The following is a 26,609-nucleotide window of genomic DNA, read 5'->3' as shown; positions in this document are numbered from 1 at the left end:
TTCGCTAGGGCCGGTGGTGTTCTCTATAGTTATATTGTAACGTTGATGATTTAATGGTGTGTCTTGTCTTTAGATCAGTCAAGTGCTGGGGAACGAAATCAAATTCGCATTCAGTGAGCCTATCGGCCTAAGGTGAGTTCTCCGGCGTTCTGTGTTTGTGTCTTGGCTGTTATTTTAAAGACTAGACCGAAGCGCGCATGACGAGGTTACGTAATTCTGCATGCTGTCTTAGCGTGTCCCAAGCGTGTAACTGGGGATACTATACATAAAGAGCAGTGTCCAACTAAAGCTGTACATAAGAACAGTCTTCTCGGGCTTTATCTGACTATGGCAGTAATGCAGACCACGCATGCGGTGCCTTATATACAGGTATCTCCCAGAGAGATGATGTATCTTGTCTCGCACAGAGGTGAAGTGGAGACGTTTCTAACTGTCACTCTCTAGCAAATGACAGAAGCTGATTGGTTGGTTTGCACAACGTCTCCGCTTTTCCCTCTCTGCAGAGCGTACAGCAAGTCTGGTGCTTTATACAGAATGCAAACATCGGGTCTGGGGCTTGGTAACCATTGGAGACCCAAATTCATGTAACATTAATCTTGTGGTGACTAGTATTCACTGCAGGCAGAAGGCTAGTATAGAGAACAGACAACAGCGACTTATTTGTAGTTGGTATATACACATTGCTGCATCAGGGGACATGACACGGACATAAGCATCTGGGTTTGTATAACTCAGACCCCCATATGCTGGACACAAGTAGCAGTACAGGATACTGACCATTGGGGTCCTGACAGTCAGAAAAACAACAACGGAATCACATCACATCCCACATGTTCGTGTTCTTAATAAAGGTGGAAACATCGGGCCTTGAACTGACTCGTTATTCGTTAATATGGTGCGAAGTCCAGAGTTCTGCCGATGTGATTATTGATTGACATTGTATGTGGGCACCCAATTGATTTATTTTTAAAGGGAGTGCCAGGCTGCAGTGAGTATGTATGTATGTATGTATGTGTGTGCGTGTGTGTGTGTGTGTTCATATCGCAAAGTGAAATGGCTATGTTGTACTAAGCTGCGGTGACTGTGGCAGCCATTGGCGTATTCTGACCTCACTTTCATGTACATGATGTCAGCAGGAGATGACGTGTGCCCTGTGATATGACCGTTGTCCTGCTAGAAGTAGATATTAGAGGATGGGGAGACTGTGGCCATAGACGGCACACCACTACACTGCCACCACCCCATTGTACCATTGGCCCTAATTTGGACCCTAGTTATAGTCTGGGAATTCCTGTGATTGTATTATCCGGAAATCATCAACTGACCAATTTTTACCTCGTCTTATTCTTTTTCCCATATTCGTGCATTCCTCCAACCCATGGGGGTTTTCTACTGACCAAGAGGAGGTCTAAGAATACGCATATCCGAGACCGCGCAATTGTGTACACCTTTCTGGCTATATTGTTTCACATAGGATTGTTAACCCTTGGTGTCCACAGTGTGGCAATTTCTGGGCGCAATCATCTCTTTACTATTTGTTTTTTTCTGTACTCTGTAAGCTCTGGAGGAGACCCCCGTCTGGCACCAACAGCCATTCCACCGTCACTTAGATCATGTTCCTTCCCCATTCTGGTATATCTGGTCTGTACAACACCTGAACCTCTTGACCTTGCCTGCATGCTTTCATGCATTGAGAAAATGACTGGCTGATTGGATGTTTGCACTGATGAGCAGATGTACAAGTGTACCTAATGACGAGGCCTCTGTCTATGTATGCATGTTCATGTAGTGCCACCCAGTGGCCACTACTGATATTGTGCATGGAATGTTCCTCTGTGTAATCACGGTGTTACTGCATCGAAGTTCCATGTATGTTCTATTCTGCCTGAATACAAGGAGTTCTATATTGGCGGCTTTTAGGGGGTAATAATCCTGTGTATAGGAGTCCATTGTGTGACCTGAAATCTCTCTTGTCCGCAGAGTGTGGCAGTTCCTGTCGGCTGTGATCTTCACGGGAATCGCCGTCACGGTGAGTTACACGTTGTGCAGATGAATGTGATCCCGGCTGCTCTGTTCTTTGCAGCACAGTCTCATAGTAAATGCAGCTCAACGGTGTCTCGTTTAACAGTCAATAAGGTGACTCGGCACTACATGGTCGACATTCACAATGTAGACAAATAGTCGACACAAGCAAAAGGTCGACATAAACATTTGAACAGAATTGTGTGTGCGGTTGCGTTGTTGTCTCTGCCGCCGTTCGCGGTCTTTTATCGTCTACTTTCCTTCGCTCTCATAGTTTGCTCCCCAGCTGCTTATTGCTCTGGATATGTTTCTCTATGTCTAAAGCGGCTTTCTTCTTGGCAGATTTGTTTTATGCTTTTGTTTTGGGGAGAGATTGGACTGTGAGCCGGGCTTCAGAGCGCTCCGCGCCTCCTCCTGTTTCCCGCACACCTCTTGGGGTCAGCAGCCATTAGTGTGCAGAGCATTGTGGGTGGGGGAGAGACTGGCGCTGCTTCCTTATCTGTCCTCGCTTTGTATGGAGAACGGTTTTGCTATCAAGCTGAGTCTTTGCTTTAGGGACTGTGAATCATGTCCGAAACAAAAAGCTATTGAAGCTTAAATATTAAATGCGTCAATCATAGAAAAACTAGAAGCTTCCAACTGCCGACTGTTACTGTACATTGTTTAGATGTTTCTATAGCATTCAGTAAACCTCCCCATCTGCACAATCTCTTATTTAGCCAGATCTGTCAGTCATCCTCTGTGTTATACGCTGGGCGGGATTGCAAGAGTGATTGACAGTGCCCCCCCCCAGCAGCCGGTCTGCCCGCACCCCCCAACCCCCGCAAGCAGCAGTTCTGCACGCACCCCCCGGAGCAGCCGGTCCGCCCGCACCCCCTGAGCAGCGGGTCTGTCTGCACTCCCCCCCATCTCTGCAGCGGAGGGTCTGCCAACACCGCCTATCCAGGGGGGGGGGGGGGCATACCCGCTGCTCCAGCACCAGGGGTGCGGGCATAGCCCCTTACGACGGTGTGGAGAGCGCCTGGAGGGCACGATGAATCACCGAATATCCATATAATGTTCCATACTGCCTGGCTGTAATGATGCTGAGGATTGTTCCAGCTCTAAATGTAGTAAGTCGGCCATACCAATCATACAGTATATACGGTATGTGTGACATTGTGGTGGCCTTCCCTTTCATACTACGTGCTCTGTATAAAGCGCAGAATAAAAGGCTTCCCCTGGGCAAACAGGGATCAAGGGAAACACCAGCGATTTGCTGTGTTTTTATGAACCAGTTCCGGCCACTTGCCTTATGTGGCCATATCGGTAACATTTATGTGGCCATTGATGGCTCTGGGTCTTCAGCTTGGAGCGGTGAAAGCCGATGTCACAGACAAGAGATTTGGGGATTCCGGTTACCACCAGCAAAGTTAGGAAGCTGGTTCCTCTGATAATTGCCAGGAAGCACAACATTGCCATATGGATCCCGGCAGAGATTTGGCGCCTTCGTTCCCTTTCCTAAAAGCCCACCACTGCAGTGACCTGATGAGAAGCAATTGCTGGGAAGTTCCCAGGGAGGGTGCCAGGGGTTGGGGGATTTGATCCACACTTGTGAAGAGGGTTCTGGATTTGGTGATCAGGAAGTGGTTATAGGACATCCCTGGTAATACAGGAAATACATGATCAGATATTGGGCCCCCTTAGTGATAATATACTACTGGTATTGGGGTTCCGTGTGGTTTATTAAGGACGAATCTTCAGAGCCTTCAGCTGGGGTATCTACATGATTGCATTTATCTGACCCAGATGGCACTGTAGCACTATGGACAGTACATTACAAGGCTACGTCAGACATGGCATCCAGCAGTCACAGTGAGAACTGCGATATATCTTCCCCATTAACCTGACGCTGTGCGGCCACCGGCAGAAGTTACTTTAATTACGCTCCAGGGCCAGCGCCAGCATGGAGAGCGTTTAGGTCTTTATATTCGTCCCCAGCTGCTGCCTCAGTGGTTACCACCCACCTACGTCCTGGCACCCGGGCTGCTGGCTAATTAGCCTAATGGTTGCTCAGGCGCAGCCTTTACTGCAGGCATTTTCTAGCAGGAGAACAAATCTGATTTTAAATTTGTTTAAAAAAAAAAAAAACGTTGGATGATTAATGTAGAGCAGGGGAACAAGTGGCACCTCCAGGTGCTGAGGAACTACACATCCCAGCATGCTTCTTATAGTGCATGCTGGTATATGTAGTTCCACAGCAGCAAGAGAGCTAAGTGGGAGATTCCCCTAATAAATCCTATTTATACAATGGATCGGATTTATGGTGGAAACATCTCACGGCATTGGACGATACAAACATTTCCTTTACCCCAGTGTATCTGCTTATTTATTGTTACCCAAGTCTTAAGTCCTCATATTGGGTGGAGGGACGCTTTTACTAAAGCTATGGACATTTGTGGAATAAGCCTCATCCTCCGGCAGTGTCACACATCTTACATTGCAGAGACGTGGAATAAGCCTCCTCCTCCGGCAGCGTCACACATCTTACATTGCAGAGACGTGGAATAAGCCTCATCCTCCGGCAGCGTCACACATCTTACATTGCAGAGACGTGGAATAAGCCTCCTCCTCCGGCAGCGTCACACATCTTACATTGCAGAGACGTGGAATAAGCCTCATCCTCCGGCAGCGTCACACATCTTACATTGTAGAGACGTGGAATAAGCCTCATCCTCCGGCAGCGTCACACATCTTACATTGCAGAGACGTGGAATAAGCCTCCTCCTCCGGCAGCGTCACACATCTTACATCGCAGAGACATGGAATAAGCCTCCTCCGGCAGCGTCACACATCTTACATTGCAGAGACGTGGAATAAGCCTCCTCCGGCAGCGTAACACATCTTACATTGCAGAGACGTGGAATAAGCCTCATCCTCCGGCAGCGTCACACATCTTACATTGAAGAGACGTGGAATAAGCCTCCTCCTCCGGCAGCGTCACACATCTTACAACGCAGAGACTTGGAATAAGCCTCATCCTCTGGCAGCGTCACACATCTTACATTGTAGAGACGTGGAATAAGCCTCATCCTCCGGCAGCGTCACACATCTTACATCGCAGAGACGTGGAATAAGCCTCCTCCTCCGGCAGCGTCACACATCTTACATTGTAGAGACGTGGAATAAGCCTCATCCTCCGGCAGCGTCACACATCTTACATCGCAGAGACGTGGCATAAGCCTCCTCCGGCAGTGTCACACATCTTACATCGCAGAGACGTGGCATAAGCCTCCTCCGGCAGTGTCACACATCTTACATCGCAGAGACGTGGCATAAGCCTCATCCTCCGGCAGCGTCACACATCTTACATTGTAGAGACGTGGAATAAGCCTCATCCTCCGGCAGCGTCACACATCTTACATTGCAGAGACGTGGAATAAGCCTCCTCCTCCGGCAGTGTCACACATCTTACATCGCAGAGACGTGGCATAAGCCTCCTCCGGCAGTGTCACACATCTTACATTGCAGAGATGTGGAATAAGCCTCATCCTCCGGCAGCGTCACACATCTTACATTGTAGAGACGTGGAATAAGCCTCATCCTCCGGCAGCGTCACACATCTTACATCGCAGAGACGTGGAATAAGCCTCCTCCTCCGGCAGCGTCACACATCTTACATTGTAGAGACGTGGAATAAGCCTCATCCTCCGGCAGCGTCACACATCTTACATCGCAGAGACTTGGAATAAGCCTCATCCCCCGGCAGCGTCACACATCTTACATTGCAGAGACGTGGAATAAGCCTCCTCCCCCGGCAGCGTCACACATCTTACATCGCAGAGACGTGGAATAAGCCTCCTCCTCCGGCAGCGTCACACATCTTACATTGTAGAGACGTGGAATAAGCCTCATCCTCCGGCAGCGTCACACATCTTACATCGCAGAGACGTGGCATAAGCCTCCTCCGGCAGTGTCACACATCTTACATCGCAGAGACGTGGCATAAGCCTCCTCCGGCAGTGTCACACATCTTACATCGCAGAGACGTGGCATAAGCCTCCTCCGGCAGCGTCACACATCTTACATTGTAGAGACGTGGAATCTGTCCCGGGGCTCATTCTGCCGCTGAATAATTCCCTTTATGTCCCAGTCATCTGCTCATCAAATAGGCCACTCTCCATTCTCCTTTCTCTGTACATGTTCTGCCTGCAGGGATGACCTGCTTCATGGCAGGAATCTGGGACACCCGTCTACTTAATCCCTGGAACTACCCTTTCATTTTTGGCTGATGAATTATGTTTGCAAAATTACAAATGAGTATAAAGAGTATTTCCAAGCAGCACACAGGAATCTAATATACATAGCAGTGGTGTTCTAGAGTGGGGTCACTGTGCTGCTGTACCTGAGGAACTGTAATTGTGATCCACACTGCTACGATCTCTGCACTTTTGTCATTTGACGTGAGCTAAAGGAGGTGTGACGGCGAGGTGAGGGAATCGAGCCAGGGTCTGGAACACACATCGGTGAACTGGAGATGCTACTAACCTAAGGACATGCGCTATAAAAGACACACACACCCCCCATTATCCTCTTCTCCATTGTATCTTGGACAACTTGGGACAAAGGACACATAAGATATATCCTGGAGCGGAGCAGTTTGTATATTTACTGATTAGCAGGGTGGGTGTGTGTGGTGGAGCGGCCATATGCAGGAAATATATGTACTGCCGGACACCCACCGATTGGCCATGTCTCCCCCCCCCCCCTTGTTTCTCTCCCCCCCCCACCCCCCTTTGGCCGTTAGCCCTCACAGGCAGGGCCCTCCTCTCTTGCACTATGCCTGCCACCTGTGCGCATCTTTTCCCGTCTCCTCCTCTCCGGTGCCTCTGATGGCATCTGTCCGCCCGCTTGTGGGTACATGGGACCCAATGCTGCTCCTCTGATATACTGTTTTACATTGTATAAGGAGAGTAAATTATCCCCCAGGACAGGAACGAGCTGTGTAATGTTTATACCGCTAACGACATAATCAAGTAATTAGCTTGATCGCTCAGAGTAGTTCACATGTAAATGTGCTATATATTATTTCTGATTGAAGCCACTTATGAAATCACTCGGTGTCTGTCTGTTCTGTGCCCTATGTATCATAAGCTTTGCTGAGTGTTGCGGGAGGGAAGCTGGTGATTTCGGTGTAAATCATTCTGGGTTTAGAGTTGCCTTTATTTGATTTGATTTATTTAGATACCCTGGATTAGGGTCAGATCGGCTATTCAATTCAGGAAGGGAAAAACTGCGCTGAATATATAAAAAAAATCTGTATCAATTTATAGTAAAATAATGTACATTTAATATGGCATATATAACATCAATTGATGTTGTAAAATAAAAATTCATAGTAATACACACTGAGTGCAATGACATAGTTATACGGATAGTCACCCTTTTTATTGCCCACCAGTACTGGGGAGCTTAAGGTATTGTGTTGACAGTGAATGGAATTTTCAGTGAGTAAGGAGGTTATGCCCCTTCCACTTCTTTGAAGAGTAAAACCGGGTCCTTAAGGAGGTGGCATTCCTCCAAGCATAAGTTGTTGCCGCGGTGAGTGGAAGAGGCAAGTATCACTGGTCCAAATGGTGGTACAGTAGAAAACCTCCGCTGGATGATGATCAATATCAGTCACTGGTGAACAGAATGGGTGGATTATCCGATGGAAAGTTCTGTCTATGTGCAAGAACCTACGCGTTTCGCCGCCAAATGCTTTTTCAAGGATGTCTTGCTCTGAGTAAAGACCAGGTTTAAATACCCACTTAATAGGCATGATGTCCTACACCTGTTTAGGTAATTAGTGACTTCAACTTTGAAAATACACATCAAAACATTATAAATATGAATGGGATAAAAAGATAGGAGACAGACTTACTACAGGTAAAATATTGAAGTAGATTTTTTTTTTTGTGCAGATTAGCTTTAAAAATCATTTTGCCGGCAGCGGCTCTTATCACTGCGTTTCCGGAAAACCGGTAATCAGTTCACCCTAGTGCTAGATTACCGGATTTCTGGAAACGCGGCGATACTTCAATATTACCTGTAGTAAGTCTGTCTCCTATCTTTTTTTCATATTTATAATGTTTTGATGTGTATTTTCAATGTTGAAGTCACTAATTACCTAAACAGGTGTATGACAACATCATCATTAGGGGGTAATTAAACCCGGTCTTTACTCAGAGCAAGACATACTTGAAAAAGCTGCATTTGGCGGCGAAACGCGTAGACTCTTGCACATAGACAGAACTTTCCATCGGATAAGCCACCTATTCTGTTCACAAGTGACTGATATTGATCATCATCCAGCGGAGGTTTTCTAATTTAGCATTCCAGCGTGCTGAATCCAGTGGCTGCATCCTCAGGCGCAGTTGCCCTGGGCGCGGCAGCTAGATTTAACCTGAGGGTCACCGGATGGTTACACAGATGATCGGATGTAACAGAGGATCGCAGAAGCTTTTTGCATAGTTCCGCACCGTCGCTGTGATAATGGCGCTGCCACCGATTCAGCTGTTTTGTCCAGTTAAGGGGCCCATACACGGTCCGTTAAACGGATCCGTTTGGGTCTTAATTAGCATGCATCGTATCGGATCGCATGCCTAGTGCATGCAATGCGATCCGATACGATGTTTAGCTAGTACAAAAAATATGTGCAGCACATACTTTTTGTACCATACTATGTGATGCGCGGGAGCGCGCATCACATAGTACAAAACGGACGGTCCGGGAACGGACTGTCTATGGGTACCATTAGGCTTACATTGTTTTGCCCGGTAGAATGACGCTTATATGGGGATGCGTAAACATTTATTGCAATATTTTCCTCCTACGCATAAATCAATATCTGCCGATCGTACTCCTGCTGCTATAGCAACACAGTGTGTGCGGCTTTGTGCGCTATTCCAGAGGCCGTTTTGTACATGCCGTCTGAATGGCCAGTGAATGCTTTTCCAGCACCCCCTGAACAGCCGTGGAGCCTGGATTCTAAGCCGCCCGATTTATCCTGTTTCCCAGTGTGGAGATTTACTACAGTATAAAGCATCTTTAAAGACCTTTATACAAAACTATTGTGTGTAGAATCTGTTCTGCCGGTCACAGCAAATGTTTCCTCTGAAGACATTTTTTTTTTTTATTTAAATGATATATTGTTCATAGCCAACTTTGTAATAGTGAGCGGGACCGAGACAGGCCTACAGGGACAATTGGAGACGTTTCTTCCTTAATCCGGAAATATCCTCTGTCCTCTTTCAGTTGCTGGGTGTTTGTGCAGCTAAGCAGTAATGGACTCTAGTGGCAGGTCTGTAGCATGGCCTATTCCTCCCGTGGTAGCCAGTATTACTGGGACATCGGCCGTATAGAGAAGTAAGCACACAAGGTTTGTGTCTCAGCCCGCATGATGGACTGAGCGACGGTGAAGGAACAGATTCTCCCGGTGGGGTACATTTGTTCTCCAACTACCAAAGTGTAGAGATTTGTGGTACTCCCTCTATATCTGATTATCAGACGGAACTTGTAACATGTTGTAATATTTAGTGCTTCTGGAATTAAACCACTCCTTAAGTAGTACTCATTCCTTACTCTGACTGAGTGGCGGTCTAGTCCTTTCTCTGACTGAGTGGCGGTCTCACATTGGTTGGAGTTAGACAGGATTAGCGACCTTCAGATGCTCTGAACTAGCATGTTTCGCTGATGCTGGGTGCAGGCCGCCGTGTGCCGCAGCTCACCCACCACCTTTTATATTTTGCAATTAAACACTTGAATGAAATTGGGTTCATAGAGGTGGGTGCGGGTTCTATTCCAGACAGTCAGATGTTAGATAGTAGCATGTTATAGGACATCTCCAGCTTACTGTGAGTCCTATATTGAACATGTATGAAGCAGTGTAAACGTAGCCGGACCTCTCCCTACATCTCTGGTAGATTATAATGTGATGGTTACTTCCTCTGCTCCTTCACAACCACAAACCCTAAAATCTACAGCGCCTAGAAGCTGGACATACCAAAGTAAAGAATAGTTATAGGGGTATATGTACTAAGCCTTGGAGAGAGAGAAAGTATACACCAACCAGCTCCTAACAGTCATTTTTCAAACACGGTCTGTAACATGAGAGCTAAGAGCTGATTGGTATATTTTCTCTCTGCATGGCTTAGTACATAGGACCTCCCCAGTCACTGGTCTGTAAAGGCCATTGGAGATGTTTGAGGCTCATACTGTTCCCCCTGGGGTGATGCAGAATAGAGAAGCAGAACCCTCTTAAGTTGGGTATATTATCTATCTGCATGGCTTAGTACATAGGACCCCCCAGTCATTGGTCTGTATAGGACAATGGTGATGTCTGAGGCTCATACTGTTCCCCCTGGGGTGATGCAGGATACAGAAGCAGAACCCTCTCTTGCTGGGTATATTATTGGGTGTTATTAGGTCAGGGAATGCAGGTTGTGCACACATGAAACGCTGCTAATACAGCACTGACTCTGTATGTTATGCTCTGTGTCTCTGTCCCCCGCAGGCTCTCGCCTTCCCGGATCAACTCTATGAGGTTGTGTTTGACAAGGGAACCGTGAGCAGTAAAACATCCACACGTCTCTATGGCGGGGCCCTGTTCAGTGAGTGCTTCCTATAATTTCCGGTGGTCTTACACATTACCATTGGCACCTATGTAACCTGCAGAGGGTGCCATGTTCTGGGCTGTGCCATTATGGGTTCTCTGCAGCAAATGAGGCAATTTGTTCCTCATGAAATGACAGACTGTCAGCAATAAACTGAATGGACATGACGTGAGCTGGTTATATAATTATCTGATGGACTGTGTTATTTGCAGGCATTTCCCTGATCATATGGAACTCCATGTACACATCAGAGAAAGTCATAATCCGGTGGACACTGCTGACCGAGGCTTGCTACCTAAGTATCCAGCTCATTGGTGAGTCTCTCCTGCTGGGCGGCCATCAGGGGGCAGGAAGCATGGCCACTTAGAGTATGAAACATTGGCGCTGCAAATGGCTTGCCAGGCGCGTATTTATCATATCAGGGGGGTATCTTCCTTACTGGCCACGTATTTACCATACCGGGAGGCTATCTGCCTTACTGGGTGCGTATTTACCATACCGGGTGGATATCTGCCTTACTGGCCACGTATTTACCATACCGGGAGGCTATCTGCCTTACTGGGTGCATATTTACCATACCGGGTGGATATCTGCCTTACTGGGCGCATATTTACCATCCCAGGAGGCTATCTGCCTTTCTGGGTGCATGTTTACCATACTGGGTGGTTATGTGCTTTACTGGGTGCGTATATTTACCATTCTGGGAGGTTATCGGCCTTACTGGGTACATATTTACCATACCGGGTGGGTATGTGCCTTGCTGGGTGCGTATTTACCATACCGGGTGGGTATGTGCCTTACTGGGTGCGTATTTACTATACCGGGAGGGTATGGGCTTTACTGGCTGCATATTTACCAGACTGGGTGGTTATGTGCCTTACTGGGTACATATTTACCATACCGGGTGGGTATGTGCTGTACTGGCTGCATATTTACCATTCTGGGAGGTTATCGGCCTTACTGGGTACATATTTACCATACCGGGTGGGTATGTGCCTTGCTGGGTGCGTATTTACCATACCGGGTGGGTATGTGCCTTACTGGGTGCGTATTTACAATGCAGGGGGTATGTGCTTTACTGGCTGCATATTTACCATACTGGGTGGGTATGTGCCTTACTGGGTGTGTATTTACCATACCGGGTGGTTATGTGCCTTACTGGGCGCGTATTTAGCATGCCAGGTGAGCGTTGCACTCTGTCCCACTACTAGGTGATCTGCCGGGTCACATACGCACAGATTCCCTGATACTGGCCCGGCGCAGCGATACGTAACGATATCATTCATAATATTGCTGCCAGGTTTTCTTACCACTGCGATGTGAGACCATGAGAGTTATATTATTGGCACTTGTTAGTAAATAAGCCCCTATGTCCGCCACATACGGAGTGTCGCGGAGCCTAGCGGGACTTCTGCAGGATGTTCCTCGGCTCCGGTTTTGCATGTAAGAAATGTGATGTAATTAGAATTGGTTCTGAAATATTACCAATGTTGTAAATGTAATCTGATCAGTTAGCGCTGCGTGCGGCATTGCACCGACATAATCTTCAGTCGTCTGTAGTAGATCAGTAGCTGACATATGGACGGACACCGCTGCGTGTATGTGAGGGAACTCCTGTAGAACACGTCATCAGGGCTCGCCTAACCTGTCTTTTTGTTCTTTCACGCAGTTACTACGATGACCGTGATCGAGAACGGTTCTCCTACCATCGCGGCCGCGGTTCTCGTCAGCAGCTGCCTCATCTTCGTTCTGGTCAGTGTCTACTTCTACTACCAGCTCGGCCGCAGGCCCAAAAAAATCTGAACTTGGACTTTTCCTAGAAGATTCTCACTGCCTGGCGGAGAGGTTGGGGGGGCTGTAATTGGTTTAAGTGTAGCACTTGGACCCAAGACTGTGTAGCAAACTGTGGTCCTCAAGGACTTGATCATCCCACTCCACCTACACAAGGGGCCACATTGTCCAATATCGGACCCAACTGTCCCTATTTGGGGGACCTGAAGCACATGGCATGCACAGAAAATGATCTCCCCCCCCCCCCCCCATTATCATCTGTTGTTTTAGGAACCCTTCAGTGGCAAGTGGTGAGGTTAGCATGTGTCCACCAACCAGGTTTGCTTTAATGTTCCGATCCGAAATGGCGTGGAATTATAATATTTAGTATTATCCCACCCACCCTGTTTGGTTTCTGTGTATCTCTCCAACCCTCTTGTTCGAAGCGACGACAACCCCCCCCCCCCATTATTCACAGTCTACACTGCCATCCAATTTGTAGCTAAATCGGAATAATCCTATTAACCCTATGGCTGCAAATGCAGTGCCTTTTACCCCTGCCCTCCTGGAAACACAGGGGTTAAACATTCCACCTATAAATTTAGAACAATATGTTTCCTATTGCAAAAATGTAAAAACCATAAAAAAAAAAAAGAAATGACTTTGACCACGGGCTTGTGGGGCGCATGCTACTAAGTAGCGTCACTGCCTTACAGCTTTTACACACGTCCATGTGAAATTTAGCTGAGCGGTTCCAGGAAGAACTGAAGTAAAACCACCCATTAATATGGAAGATGAGGTGGCGCAGGGCTGCGCCAGGTACTGTGCTGTGCACACTTTGATCCGGGGACTGTGTCAAGGAATTACAGCTCCTGCGCTGATGTTTCTGCCTGTCTGTAACAATGTGGGGGATAATGGACAAGACATCCGGAAGCCGTTTCCACACAAGGCTCGTGTGACAGGATGCTCTCTGCAGATCCGCCAGGGCAGGAAATCTGGGGAGGAAAGAGGCCAGGACATAAATCTCCCAAATATACTGCTGCCCCGAGTGATTTATGGAAGTGAAGTAATGATGTGTGCCAGTAGCGGTGTCAGCACAACATTGTCTGCTGCTTATTCTGTGGGCACCGCCGCCTAGATGTAATGCCAGGCCTGCCGCTCTGTAAATGTCACAGCAACTAGCACAGTGCTGTATTACATGGAGAGCGGCGGTACCTGTAAGCGCAGCTATTGATGGGACCCAGAGAGCCTGTGACATCACTGAGAAGGAACTGGTCACACCTGCATAGCGCTGGCGTCCAGCTGGGCGCAGCCTTGGCTTATTTTATCCCATCACCTTATTGTGATCTTGTGGAGATTTCTTTTCCTTGTGTGTTTTAAAACTTAATACCTCAGTATCTTCCATAATAAAAATATGCATTCAACAAAAAAATCATCCTTTTTGCTTTTGCAATGACTTTTCTGGTCCTTTTTAATCCTGGTGGCTGCATTTTTATATTTCAGGTTTCTTGGTACTGTATGTGCTTAGCTTAGTGTCTACTTTCTTGGCTGCAGTAACCCTGTATGGTCACAAGGCGGCAGTATCCTACAACATGTGCTCTGCCGTACTTCTGACCTATCAGGGTATGGCTGCAGTAGCTCTGTGTGGTCACAAGGCGGCAGTATCCTACAACATGTGCTCTGCCGTACTTCAGACCTATGGCTGCAGTAAACCTGTATGGTCACAAGGCGGCAGTATCCTACAACATGTGCTCTGCCGTACTTCAGACCTATGGCTGCAGTAACCCTGTATGGTCACAAGGCGGCAGTATCCTACAACATGTGCTCTGCCGTACTTCAGACCTATGGCTGCAGTAAACCTGTATGGTCACAAGGCGGCAGTATCCTACAACATGTGCTCTGCCGTACTTCAGACCTATGGCTGCAGTAAACCTGTATGGTCACGAGGCGGCAGTATCCTACAACATGTGCTCTGCGTACTTATGCCCTATCTGTATACAAGAAAAAGCTAATTCGATAGGTGCGTTACTAACTGCAGCTGGTACTGGGATTGTCAGTTCCCAAATAAATGGAGGCAATGTGAAATAGAATGGTGTACCAGCGCAGGCTTGTAAAAAATATATATTACTAGAGCGGTATCTTTTACAATAAATGTTATTAACATTTGAATTCATTAGCTGTAATTAAAGTTATGAAATTCCATATAAAAATAAAGGTTTTAAAATATTATGGGCATTCACTATCCAATAATTAATAATCGTCACTGTATGTCAGTGGTCTCCAATTTTAGCAGCAGATGAAACACCAGGTGGCCAATAGGTCCCAAAGAGTCCATAGATGGAATAGGATCCTCTGATGGGGTGGATGGTAAACCTGGATGACTAAACAAGTCTGACGCTGCCTTGGATTGTCCTCCGGATAAGTTGTTGGTATGGAGATATATAATGGTATTGTCCGTGCTTCCTGGATCGCCCACAGTGAAGATGGAATTGAATGTCCAAAGTGTTAAAAGCTCAAAGCGTTCCCCTGGGATTGGTCTCCCAGCTTCCTCAGGAGCTGGTGTTTCATCTGCTGCTAAAATTGGAGACCACTGACTTGATGTCCGTTTGGTAATATGCCCCTTACAACTGATCATACATACAGTGACGATTATTAATTATTGGATATTGAATGCCCATAATATTTTAAAACCTTTATTTTTATATGGAATTCCATAATTTTAATTACAGCTAATGAATTAAAATTGTAATAAAATTTATTGTAAAAGATACCGTTCAAGTAATATATATTTTTTACAAGCCTGCGCTGGTACACCATTCTGTTTCACAAGACCTATCAGTATGGCTGCAGTAACCTTGAATGGTCACAAGGCGGCAGTATCTTACAACATGTGCTCTGCCGTACTTCGGACCTATCAGGGTATGGCTGCAGTAGCCCTGTATGGTCACAAGGCGGCAGTATCCTACAACATGTTCTCTGCCATACTTCAGACCTATCAGAGTATGGCTGCCTAGCTCTTTTGATCGTCATTGAAAACTTTCATAGTATATGTGCTGATGTTCTAGTAGTAGAACATACTTCTGTAATGTCTGCTTACACCAGGTGTGGTAGAGCTGGTCACAGTCCGTGTCTAGGTAGACACGCACAAGGTCGACATTGGAATAAAGATCATGAGTTTTTTCCCCAAGTTTTTGTCAGTGTCAACAACTAAGCACGTGTACCCCCAATTAGTGTACGAGGTGCCCCCTGCATGGCACACCTTGCTCGCTATGCTTCGGTGCTTTGTGCGCTGTTTACTGTGTGTGCTGCGGTTACGTGTCCGCGTTGTACTGGACGTAGATGAGCTGCATGGGGGAGGGTTGTGCTCCGAATGATTAATTGCAGGTCCAGCCTCTATGTCCCTACATTTGACTGAACGCAAAAAAGTGAGTAATTATCTACATCTTCCATTACAGCGTGATCTGTGTATAGTATACGGTACTTCTTTTTTTTTCTAATGACCAAAACTGATTTTTAGAACATTCTATGGGGCGGTTTATGTTATGTGCGATGTCAACATTGTGCCGTAGCGACAGTGTGGAAACACTTGTAACATCGATACTCCACAACATGGGTCCTCAAACTGCGGCCCTCCAGATGTTGTGAAACTACAAATCCCAGCATGCCTTGCCACAGTTTTAACACTCCCTTATAGCAAAACTGGCAAAGCATGCTGGGATTTGTAGTTTCACAACATCTGGAGGGCCGCAGTTTGAGGACCCATGCTCCACAACATCACTTATTTTACCTCTCTCCTCATTGGGTACGCTGTAGAATGAGCCTAATGCAGAGTAATGTATTGTATATCTGTATACAGATGGTGTGTACGCTTAAGGGTATTCAACGTGTGGCCCTCCAGCTGTTGTAGAACTATACATCCCAGCATTGTAATTGCACATCTGTGACTGGGCATGCTGGGATGTGTAGTTGCACAGCAGCTGATGTCTCCCTGGTGTAACCTACAGCCTAGCTGCCAGCGACACACTGGTCCCTCATGAAATGGGCAGTGTGTTTGTGAAATGCGTTGGGGTTTGTAGTGATCACACCCTCTGACCTGAGGCGGGCCCACAGGTGTAGTGTGCTGCAAGCAACAATTTAGGGTGAGCTGCATCAAACAAGGATAAAGTGGAGAAATTGCCCATAGCAACTGCTCAGCTTCAAAATGGCTATGCTAGATATGACTATTACAAGTAAAATAGTTGCTATGGGCGACTGCTAGACTTTCTTGGTTTGGTACAGCTCCCCTTATAAAAGATCGGTGGGAACAACTGAGAGTGGGTGGTAGTGTAACGGGCAGTTTGTATACTGCCCCAGATTTCTTTACGCCCCTGAGGAAATGTCGCGGAGACTAAACGCGTTGGTTGTTATTGTGGAAGACCTTCTGCTGGCTTCAGAGTTCTACCTGATAAACTGAACGTCCAATATTCCGCTCCTAACACACACATGACTTATTTCCTATGACTGAAATGATCTTGGGTTGCACTGTACGGTTGTCACACGTTGGTGAAGGAGTCAGGAACCACACAGTGACACATTCACTTTCACAATGTATTTATTTTACAGAGATTAGTAGTAGTCCGTTATCCTACCACCTCGTCTCCTAATAGAAAACCTTCTGTTCATAGAAAAAATCAAAAAGTAGCTTCCACAGACAACGTAGCTTTTACTATTTAATATAAACAAAAGTTACAAAAATGCAGTTTCCGCATCTGCGCTTCACCTAACTCCTGCAGTCTGGGTGCAGTAACCATGTCCACCTCTAGGCGGCGCGGCAGGACACTTGCTTTACAGCATTTTGCAGCTCCCTCTGGGATGGAGCAGAACAGGGAAATTGGGCAACATCTTTGTGCCTCCGTTTAGTGCAAACGCTGGACGCGAGAGAACGCTATTTACATTTATACAGCTTCATAGATCGGAGCACAAAAGGCAGTTTGAGGTCTCTGTGTTTTCTCCCTTTATGGTCTCCCAGAAGATGAGAACTTTAGGGTCAATAAGAATGCAAGTGGTGGGTCTATAGGAAAAATCTTACTTCATTTGGCCCAAGGGGCACCTGAGAACGCATTCTCACTTAATGGGGGGTCACCAAGCGCCCTCATGGGACAGGCTGGCATCCCGTATATAGCGGTGGCTGCATTGGAGGTGAGATACAGCCGTGCTGGGTATCCCGGTAATGTATCCAGCGCAATCATTAGTAGCTGGTGTTTTGTAGAACCAGATAGAAGTAAAGGCACAGTATCGGAGATAACATGGTACATTAAATAACATCTGATACTATAGTGGTTCATATATTGGTCTTCCTGTCTATATGGACTGACACTGCCTGTATGGTATGGGAGCTGAGCATGCACGGCTGCAACCTAATGCTAGGGGACAGATTCATCATACAATCCAGTAGTCTAAAAAGATGTCATTGTTAGTGGAAAGTGAGAAAAGTTGACGCTTTTATTAAATAAGGGAATTTTTTTCCCTTTTAAGGTCAACGTTTAAATGTTAATGTTCTGATGCAACTGTCCTGGGGCGATTTGATACACGGCAAAAAGGTGAAAAAGCAGTCAGTTAGGCAGCTATCACCTCTGGGAACTGTATGCTGAATCACTATACCCATGTTGTATAGATCTGATGTTCAGAAATGCTGTCAGTCACCAGGACCTGGCGGAGTTACAGGCCCCATCCCTGTAACATTGCACAGTGCTGAGGGATGGGGAGAATTCATGGTGGGTCTGGTTATATACGACACCCACTATAGCTAAATACAACAATCTTTGTAGAACTATATATGTATAGTGAGGGGAACGCTGGCTCTTTATTAGTGTAATACACTGCAGTTCTGTCGAACCACCAAAAGGTGGCGCTTTTTCTATTTTTTTTATGTTAATGTTTTTATATCTTTAGTGCAAAGTTGACTAAAGTAATAATGTATTTTAAAAAAAATCAACAAATATAAACGTTAGTATAAATTAATAGGAAAAATGCACTTTTACATGTCACAAATGCAGAGAACTACAAAACATCACACGCATGTATGTACATCTCACATTATCAGCGTCACCCGGTCAGTGACACTTCCAGAGTTGGTCTTAAAGGGACAGTAACTAGGTTCCACATTCCCTCGGCGCAGAGTGCACTGTACAATGGCAGCTGGGTCGCTGCAGCACAATGTACATAGCTATGAATGCAGACGCTGCCACTTCCGAGCCTGGCAGCTGCTGGGGGGGATTTCTTTATCGGTTTAGTTGTTGGCTGAATGTGAAGGAAAGTTGTAGATTGTCATGATGAGGGCTCATACTGTGCGGAGGGAGTGGCTGCTTATTAGAACTGCGTTGCCCCAAATGTCCATGTAATGGAGCACGGTATTATGGAATTATTGACAATGCTGGTGGCTGCTGTTCCGATGTTATGTTCCCTGTTCCTGCGCTTTACGTACAGCCAGGACAACGCCGATTCCGTGCTACTCAATGATAAGTTCTCAGTGGAGAGTCATTTCTCAGTTCGTCCCATCTCTGAATCACCAGACTATGGCTTTCTAATGGTACATTGTGAGAGGTCTATGACCATTATTGTTCTGGGACACCAGCTCTATGCATGGTAACCTGTAGGAGGCTGGGATGCCCACTCTGCTCATCGTGCGCTAGGACACTGGGACATCCGCTCTAGGTATAGTGCATTACTGGAGGCTGGGTCTCCTGCATCTGATAGGACACATCTGTGGATTTGGGGTCTGCACGGTTATGACTAACTGTACATACAGCGGGGACTTGTGGCGCTAATCACTTTTCAGCTGATCGTCCTTAGGCCATTCAGTGCCTCGTCCCTAATACAGAGTGGGGGTCATGCTGGAAAGAAAAAGCTGGTACAGCAAGGGGGTGTTAGGGGACCTTTAGTTAGATTGTGCGCTCAGTCACACCCTGGCTGAGGCCCAGAAGTAGTGCAAGGCTGTCTGGCAGTGGAGGCTTTAACAAGATGACTTTCTTGCTGGGAGGGGGAGTTCGGAGACCCTCACAATTTGGCACCCGGTATTTTGCCAGAAGTTCTTACTGGATGCCTCTGAACAGACACATAGCAAATATCATTGCGAAGAGCTGTGAAATGGAAACAGAAAGGAGGTTAGGAAACTGCAGGTGTTACTGTCCTCACTACGTTACTGCTGGTGTAGAGGCTAATCGTATGTTACTGCTGGTGTACAGGCACACGGGCTGGTGGTATGTCACTGCTGGTGTACAGGCACACGGGCTGGTGGTATGTCACCGCTGGTGTACAGGCACATGGGCTGGTGGTATGTTACTGCTGGTGTACAGGCACACGGGCTGGTGGTATGTTACTGCTGGTGTACAGGCACACGGGCTGGTGGTATGTCACTGCTGGTGTACAGGCACACGGGCTGGTGGTATGTCACCGCTGGTGTACAGGCACATGGGCTGGTGGTATGTCACCGCTGGTGTACAGGCTGGTGGTATTTCACTGCTGGTGTACAGGCACACTGGGTGATAGTACGTCACTGCAATAGTACATCACCGCTGGTGTACAGGCACACGGGCTGGTAGTACGTCACTGCTGATGTACAGGTACACTGGCTGGTGGTACGTCACTGCTGGTGTACAGGCACACGGGATGGTGGTATGTTACTGCTGGTGTACAGGCACACGGGCTGGTGGTATGTCACTGCTGGTGTACAGGCACACGGGCTGGTGGTATGTCACCGCTGGTGTACAGGCACATGGGCTGGTGGTATGTCACCGCTGGTGTACAGGCTGGTGGTATTTCACTGCTGGTGTACAGGCACACTGGGTGATAGTACGTCACTGCAATAGTACATCACCGCTGGTGTACAGGCACACTGGGTGATAGTACGTCACTGCTGATGTACAGGTACACTGGCTGGTGGTACGTCACTGCTGGTGTACAGGCACACGGGATGGTGGTATGTCACTGCTGGTGTACAGGTACACTGGCTGGTGGTACGTCACTGCTGGTGTACAGGCATACGGGCTGGTGGTATGTCACTGCTGGTGTAGGGGCTGGTGGTATGTCACTGCTGATGTACAGGTACACTGGCTGGTGGTACGTCACTGCTGGTGTACAGGCACACGGGCTGGTGGTATGTCACTGCTGGTGTACGGGCTGGTGGTATGTCACTGCTGATGTACAGGTACACTGGCTGGTGGTACGTCACTGCTGGTGTACAGGCACACGGGCTGGTGGTATGTCACTGCTGGTGTACAGGTACACTGGCTGGTGGTACGTCACTGCTGGTGTACAGGCACACGGGCTGGTGGTATGTCACTGCTGGTGTACGGGCTGGTGGTATGTCACTGCTGGTGGTATGTCACTGCTGATGTACAGGTACACTGGCTGGTGGTACGTCACTGCTGGTGTACAGGCACACGGGCTGGTGGTATGTCACTGCTGGTGTACAGGCTGGAGGTATGTCACTGCTGGTGTACAGGCACACGGGCTGGTGGTATGTCACTGCTGGTGTACAGGCACACGGGCTGGTGGTATGTCACTGCTGGTGTACAGGCACACGGGCTGGTGGTATGTCACTGCTGGTGTACAGGCACACGGGCTGGTGGTATGTCACTGCTGGTGTACAGGCACACGGGCTGGTGGTATGTCACTGCTGGTGTACAGGCACACTGGCTGGTGGTATGTCACTGCTGGTGTACAGGCTGGTGGTATGTCACTGCTGGTGTACAGGCACACGGGCTGGAGGTATGTCACTGCTGGTGTACAGGCACACGGGCTGGTGGTATGTCACCGCTGGTGTACAGGCTGGTGGTATGTCACTGCTGGTGTACAGGCACACGGGCTGGTGGTATGTTACTGCTGGTGTACAGGCACACTGGGTGATAGTACGTCACTGCAATAGTACATCACCGCTGGTGTACAGGCATACGGGCTGGTGGTATGTCACTGCTGATGTACAGGTACACTGGCTGGTGGTACGTCACTGCTGGTGTACAGGCACACGGGCTGGTGGTATGTCACTGCTGGTGTACAGGCTGGTGGTATGTCACTGCTGGTGTACAGGCACACGGGCTGGTGGTATGTCACTGCTGGCGTACAGGCTGGTGGTATGTCACTGCTGGTGTACAGGCGCAAGGGCTGGTGGTATGTCACCGCTGGTGTACAGGCACACGGGCTGGTGGTATGTCACCGCTGGTGTACAGCACATGGGCTGGTGGTATGTCACTGCTGGTGTACAGGCTGGTGGTATGTCACTGCTGGTGTACAGGCACACAGGCTGGTTGTATGTCACTGCTGGTGTACAGGCACACGGGCTGGTGGTATGTTACTGCTGGTGTACAGGGACACTGGGTGATAGTACGTCACTGCAATAGAACATCACTGCTGGTGTACAGGCACACGGGCTGGTGGTACGTCACTGCTGATGTACAGGCATACGGGCTGGTGGTATGTTACTGCTGGTGTACAGGCACACTGGGTGATAGCACGTCACTGCAATAGTACATCACTGCTGGTGTACAGGCATACGGGCTGGTGGTACGTCACCGCTGATGTACAGGCATACGGGCTGGTGGTACGTCACTGCTGATGTACAGGTACACTGGCTGGTGGTATGTCACTGCTGGTGTACAGGCATACGGGCTGGTGGTACGTCACCGCTGATGTACAGGCACACGGGCTGGTGGTACGTCACTGCTGGTGTACAGGCACACGGGCTGGTGGTACGTCACTGCTGGTGTACAGGCACACGGGCTGGTGGTATGTCACCGCTGGTGTACAGGCACATGGGCTGGTGGTATGTCACTGCTGGTGTACAGGCTGGTGGTATGTCACTGCTGGTGTACAGGCACACAGGCTGGTTGTATGTCACTGCTGGTGTACAGGCACACGGGCTGGTGGTATGTTACTGCTGGTGTACAGGGACACTGGGTGATAGTACGTCACTGCTGGTGTACAGGCACACGGGCTGGTGGTATGTCACCGCTGGTGTACAGGCATACGGGCTGGTGGTACGTCACCGCTGATGTACAGGTACACTGGCTGGTGGTACGTCACTGCTGGTGTACAGGCACACGGGCTGGTGGTATGTCACTGCTGGTGTAGAGGCACACGGGCTGGTGGTACGTCACTGCTGATGTACAGGCACACGGGCTGGTGGTACGTCACTGCTGGTGTACAGGCATACGGGCTGGTGGTACGTCACCGCTGATGTACAGGCATACGGGCTGGTGGTACGTCACTGCTGGTGTACAGGCATACGGGCTGGTGGTACGTCACCGCTGATGTACAGGTACACTGGCTGGTGGTACGTCACTGCTGGTGTACAGGCACACGGGCTGGTGGTACGTCACTGCTGGTGTACAGGCACACGGGCTGGTGGTATGTCACCGCTGGTGTACAGGCATACGGGCTGGTGGTACGTCACCGCTGATGTACAGGTACACTGGCTGGTGGTACGTCACTGCTGGTGTACAGGCACACGGGCTGGTGGTATGTCACTGCTGGTGTAGAGGCACACGGGCTGGTGGTACGTCACTGCTGATGTACAGGCACACGGGCTGGTGGTACGTCACTGCTGATGTACAGGTACACTGGGTGATAGTACGTCACTGCAATAGTACATCACTGCTGGTGTACAGGCATACGGGCTGGTGGTACGTCACTGCTGGTGTACAGGCATACGGGCTGGTGGTACCTCACCGCTGGTGTACAGGCACACGGGCTGGTGGTATGTCACTGCTGGTGTACGGGCTGGTGGTATGTCACTGCTGGTGTACAGGCACACGGGCTGGTGGTACCTCACCGCTGGTGTACAGGCACACGGGCTGGTGGTATGTCACTGCTGGTGTACGGGCTGGTGGTATGTCACTGCTGGTGTACAGGCACACGGGCTGGTGGTATGTCACTGCTGGTGTACAGGCACACGGGCTGGTGGTATGTCACTGCTGGTGTACAGGCACACGGGCTGGTGGTATGTCACTGCTGGTGTACAGGCACACGGGCTGGTGGTATGTCACTGCTGGTGTACAGGCACACGGGCTGGTGGTATGTCACTGCTGGTGTACAGGCACACGGGCTGGTGGTATGTCACTGCTGGTGTACAGGCACACGGGCTGGTGGTATGTCACTGCTGGTGTACAGGCACACTGGCTGGTGGTATGTCACTGCTGGTGTACAGGCTGGTGGTATGTCACTGCTGGTGTACAGGCACACGGGCTGGAGGTATGTCACTGCTGGTGTACAGGCACACGGGCTGGTGGTATGTCACTGCTGGTGTACAGGCTGGTGGTATGTCACTGCTGGTGTACAGGCACACGGGCTGGTGGTATGTCACTGCTGGCGTACAGGCTGGTGGTATGTCACTGCTGGTGTACAGGCGCAAGGGCTGGTGGTATGTCACCGCTGGTGTACAGGCACACGGGCTGGTGGTATGTCACTGCTGGTGTACAGGCTGGTGGTATGTCACTGCTGGTGTACAGGCACACGGGCTGGAGGTATGTCACTGCTGGTGTACAGGCACACGGGCTGGTGGTATGTCACTGCTGGTGTACAGGCTGGTGGTATGTCACTGCTGGTGTACAGGCACACGGGCTGGTGGTATGTCACTGCTGGCGTACAGGCTGGTGGTATGTCACTGCTGGTGTACAGGCGCAAGGGCTGGTGGTATGTCACCGCTGGTGTACAGGCACACGGGCTGGTGGTATGTCACCGCTGGTGTACAGCACATGGGCTGGTGGTATGTCACTGCTGGTGTACAGGCTGGTGGTATGTCACTGCTGGTGTACAGGCACACAGGCTGGTTGTATGTCACTGCTGGTGTACAGGCACACGGGCTGGTGGTATGTTACTGCTGGTGTACAGGCATACTGGGTGATAGCACGTCACTGCAATAGTACATCACTGCTGGTGTACAGGCATACGGGCTGGTGGTACGTCACCGCTGATGTACAGGCATACGGGCTGGTGGTACATCACTGCTGATGTACAGGTACACTGGCTGGTGGTATGTCACTGCTGGTGTACAGGCATACGGGCTGGTGGTACGTCACCGCTGATGTACAGGTACACTGGCTGGTGGTACGTCACTGCTGGTGTACAGGCACACGGGCTGGTGGTACGTCACTGCTGGTGTACAGGCACACGGGCTGGTGGTATGTCACCGCTGGTGTACAGGCACATGGGCTGGTGGTATGTCACTGCTGGTGTACAGGCTGGTGGTATGTCACTGCTGGTGTACAGGCACACAGGCTGGTTGTATGTCACTGCTGGTGTACAGGCACACGGGCTGGTGGTATGTTACTGCTGGTGTACAGGGACACTGGGTGATAGTACGTCACTGCTGGTGTACAGGCACACGGGCTGGTGGTATGTCACCGCTGGTGTACAGGCATACGGGCTGGTGGTACGTCACCGCTGATGTACAGGTACACTGGCTGGTGGTACGTCACTGCTGGTGTACAGGCACACGGGCTGGTGGTATGTCACTGCTGGTGTAGAGGCACACGGGCTGGTGGTACGTCACTGCTGATGTACAGGCACACGGGCTGGTGGTACGTCACTGCTGGTGTACAGGCATACGGGCTGGTGGTACGTCACCGCTGATGTACAGGCATACGGGCTGGTGGTACGTCACTGCTGATGTACAGGTACACTGGCTGGTGGTATGTCACTGCTGGTGTACAGGCATACGGGCTGGTGGTACGTCACCGCTGATGTACAGGTACACTGGCTGGTGGTACGTCACTGCTGGTGTACAGGCACACGGGCTGGTGGTACGTCACTGCTGGTGTACAGGCACACGGGCTGGTGGTATGTCACCGCTGGTGTACAGGCATACGGGCTGGTGGTACGTCACCGCTGATGTACAGGTACACTGGCTGGTGGTACGTCACTGCTGGTGTACAGGCACACGGGCTGGTGGTACGTCACTGCTGGTGTAGAGGCACACGTGCTGGTGGTACGTCACTGCTGATGTACAGGCACACGGGCTGGTGGTACGTCACTGCTGATGTACAGGTACACTGGGTGATAGTACGTCACTGCTGGTGTACAGGCACACGGGCTGGTGGTATGTCACTGCTGGTGTAGAGGCACACGGGCTGGTGGTACGTCACTGCTGATGTACAGGCACACGGGCTGGTGGTACGTCACTGCTGATGTACAGGTACACTGGGTGATAGTACGTCACTGCAATAGTACATCACTGCTGGTGTACAGGCATACGGGCTGGTGGTACGTCACTGCTGGTGTACAGGCATACGGGCTGGTGGTACCTCACCGCTGGTGTACAGGCACACGGGCTGGTGGTATGTCACTGCTGGTGTACGGGCTGGTGGTATGTCACTGCTGGTGTACAGGCACACGGGCTGGTGGTACCTCACCGCTGGTGTACAGGCACACGGGCTGGTGGTATGTCACTGCTGGTGTACGGGCTGGTGGTATGTCACTGCTGGTGTACAGGCACACGGGCTGGTGGTATGTCACTGCTGGTGTACAGGCACACGGGCTGGTGGTATGTCACTGCTGGTGTACAGGCACACGGGCTGGTGGTATGTCACTGCTGGTGTACAGGCACACGGGCTGGTGGTATGTCACTGCTGGTGTACAGGCACACGGGCTGGTGGTATGTCACTGCTGGTGTACAGGCACACTGGCTGGTGGTATGTCACTGCTGGTGTACAGGCTGGTGGTATGTCACTGCTGGTGTACAGGCTGGTGGTATGTCACTGCTGGTGTACAGGCACACGGGCTGGAGGTATGTCACTGCTGGTGTACAGGCACACGGGCTGGTGGTATGTCACTGCTGGTGTACAGGCTGGTGGTATGTCACTGCTGGTGTACAGGCACACGGGCTGGTGGTATGTCACTGCTGGCGTACAGGCTGGTGGTATGTCACTGCTGGTGTACAGGCGCAAGGGCTGGTGGTATGTCACCGCTGGTGTACAGGCACACGGGCTGGTGGTATGTCACCGCTGGTGTACAGCACATGGGCTGGTGGTATGTCACTGCTGGTGTACAGGCTGGTGGTATGTCACTGCTGGTGTACAGGCACACAGGCTGGTTGTATGTCACTGCTGGTGTACAGGCACACGGGCTGGTGGTATGTTACTGCTGGTGTACAGGCATACTGGGTGATAGCACGTCACTGCAATAGTACATCACTGCTGGTGTACAGGCATA

General features: G+C 49.5%; 2 protein-coding genes across 7 annotated transcripts in view; one reads left to right on the top strand and one right to left on the bottom strand.

Moving 5' to 3' along the window:
- The window catches only part of TP53I11 (tumor protein p53 inducible protein 11), a 41,768-nt gene extending 28,888 nt beyond the window's left edge, over positions 1-12,880 (top strand). For all 4 annotated transcript variants that reach the window (XM_083163692.1, XM_083163691.1, XM_083163690.1 and 1 more), the window contains exons 3-7: positions 74-132; positions 1,981-2,029; positions 10,556-10,652; positions 10,868-10,969; positions 12,325-12,880. In XM_083163692.1, the coding sequence (XP_083019818.1) occupies positions 74-132; positions 1,981-2,029; positions 10,556-10,652; positions 10,868-10,969; positions 12,325-12,458 (441 nt within the window). In that variant the 3' untranslated portion in view covers positions 12,459-12,880. The remainder of the gene's footprint in view (positions 1-73; positions 133-1,980; positions 2,030-10,555; positions 10,653-10,867; positions 10,970-12,324) is intronic.
- Positions 12,881-16,998: 4,118 nt separating this feature from the next.
- The window catches only part of TSPAN18 (tetraspanin 18), a 94,256-nt gene continuing 84,645 nt past the window's right edge, over positions 16,999-26,609 (bottom strand). For all 3 annotated transcript variants that reach the window (XM_083163687.1, XM_083163688.1, XM_083163686.1), the window contains exon 9: positions 16,999-19,543. In XM_083163687.1, coding sequence (XP_083019813.1) covers positions 19,496-19,543 — 48 coding nt within the window. In that variant the 3' untranslated portion in view covers positions 16,999-19,495. The remainder of the gene's footprint in view (positions 19,544-26,609) is intronic.

The sequence above is a fragment of the Crinia signifera genome, chromosome 11 (assembly GCF_055691185.1).
Source record: "Crinia signifera chromosome 11, ASM5569118v1, whole genome shotgun sequence".
NCBI lineage: Eukaryota > Metazoa > Chordata > Amphibia > Anura > Myobatrachidae > Crinia > Crinia signifera.
The sequence above is the reverse complement of the archived record's forward strand: the minus strand, read 5'-3'. Positions and strand labels throughout refer to the sequence as shown.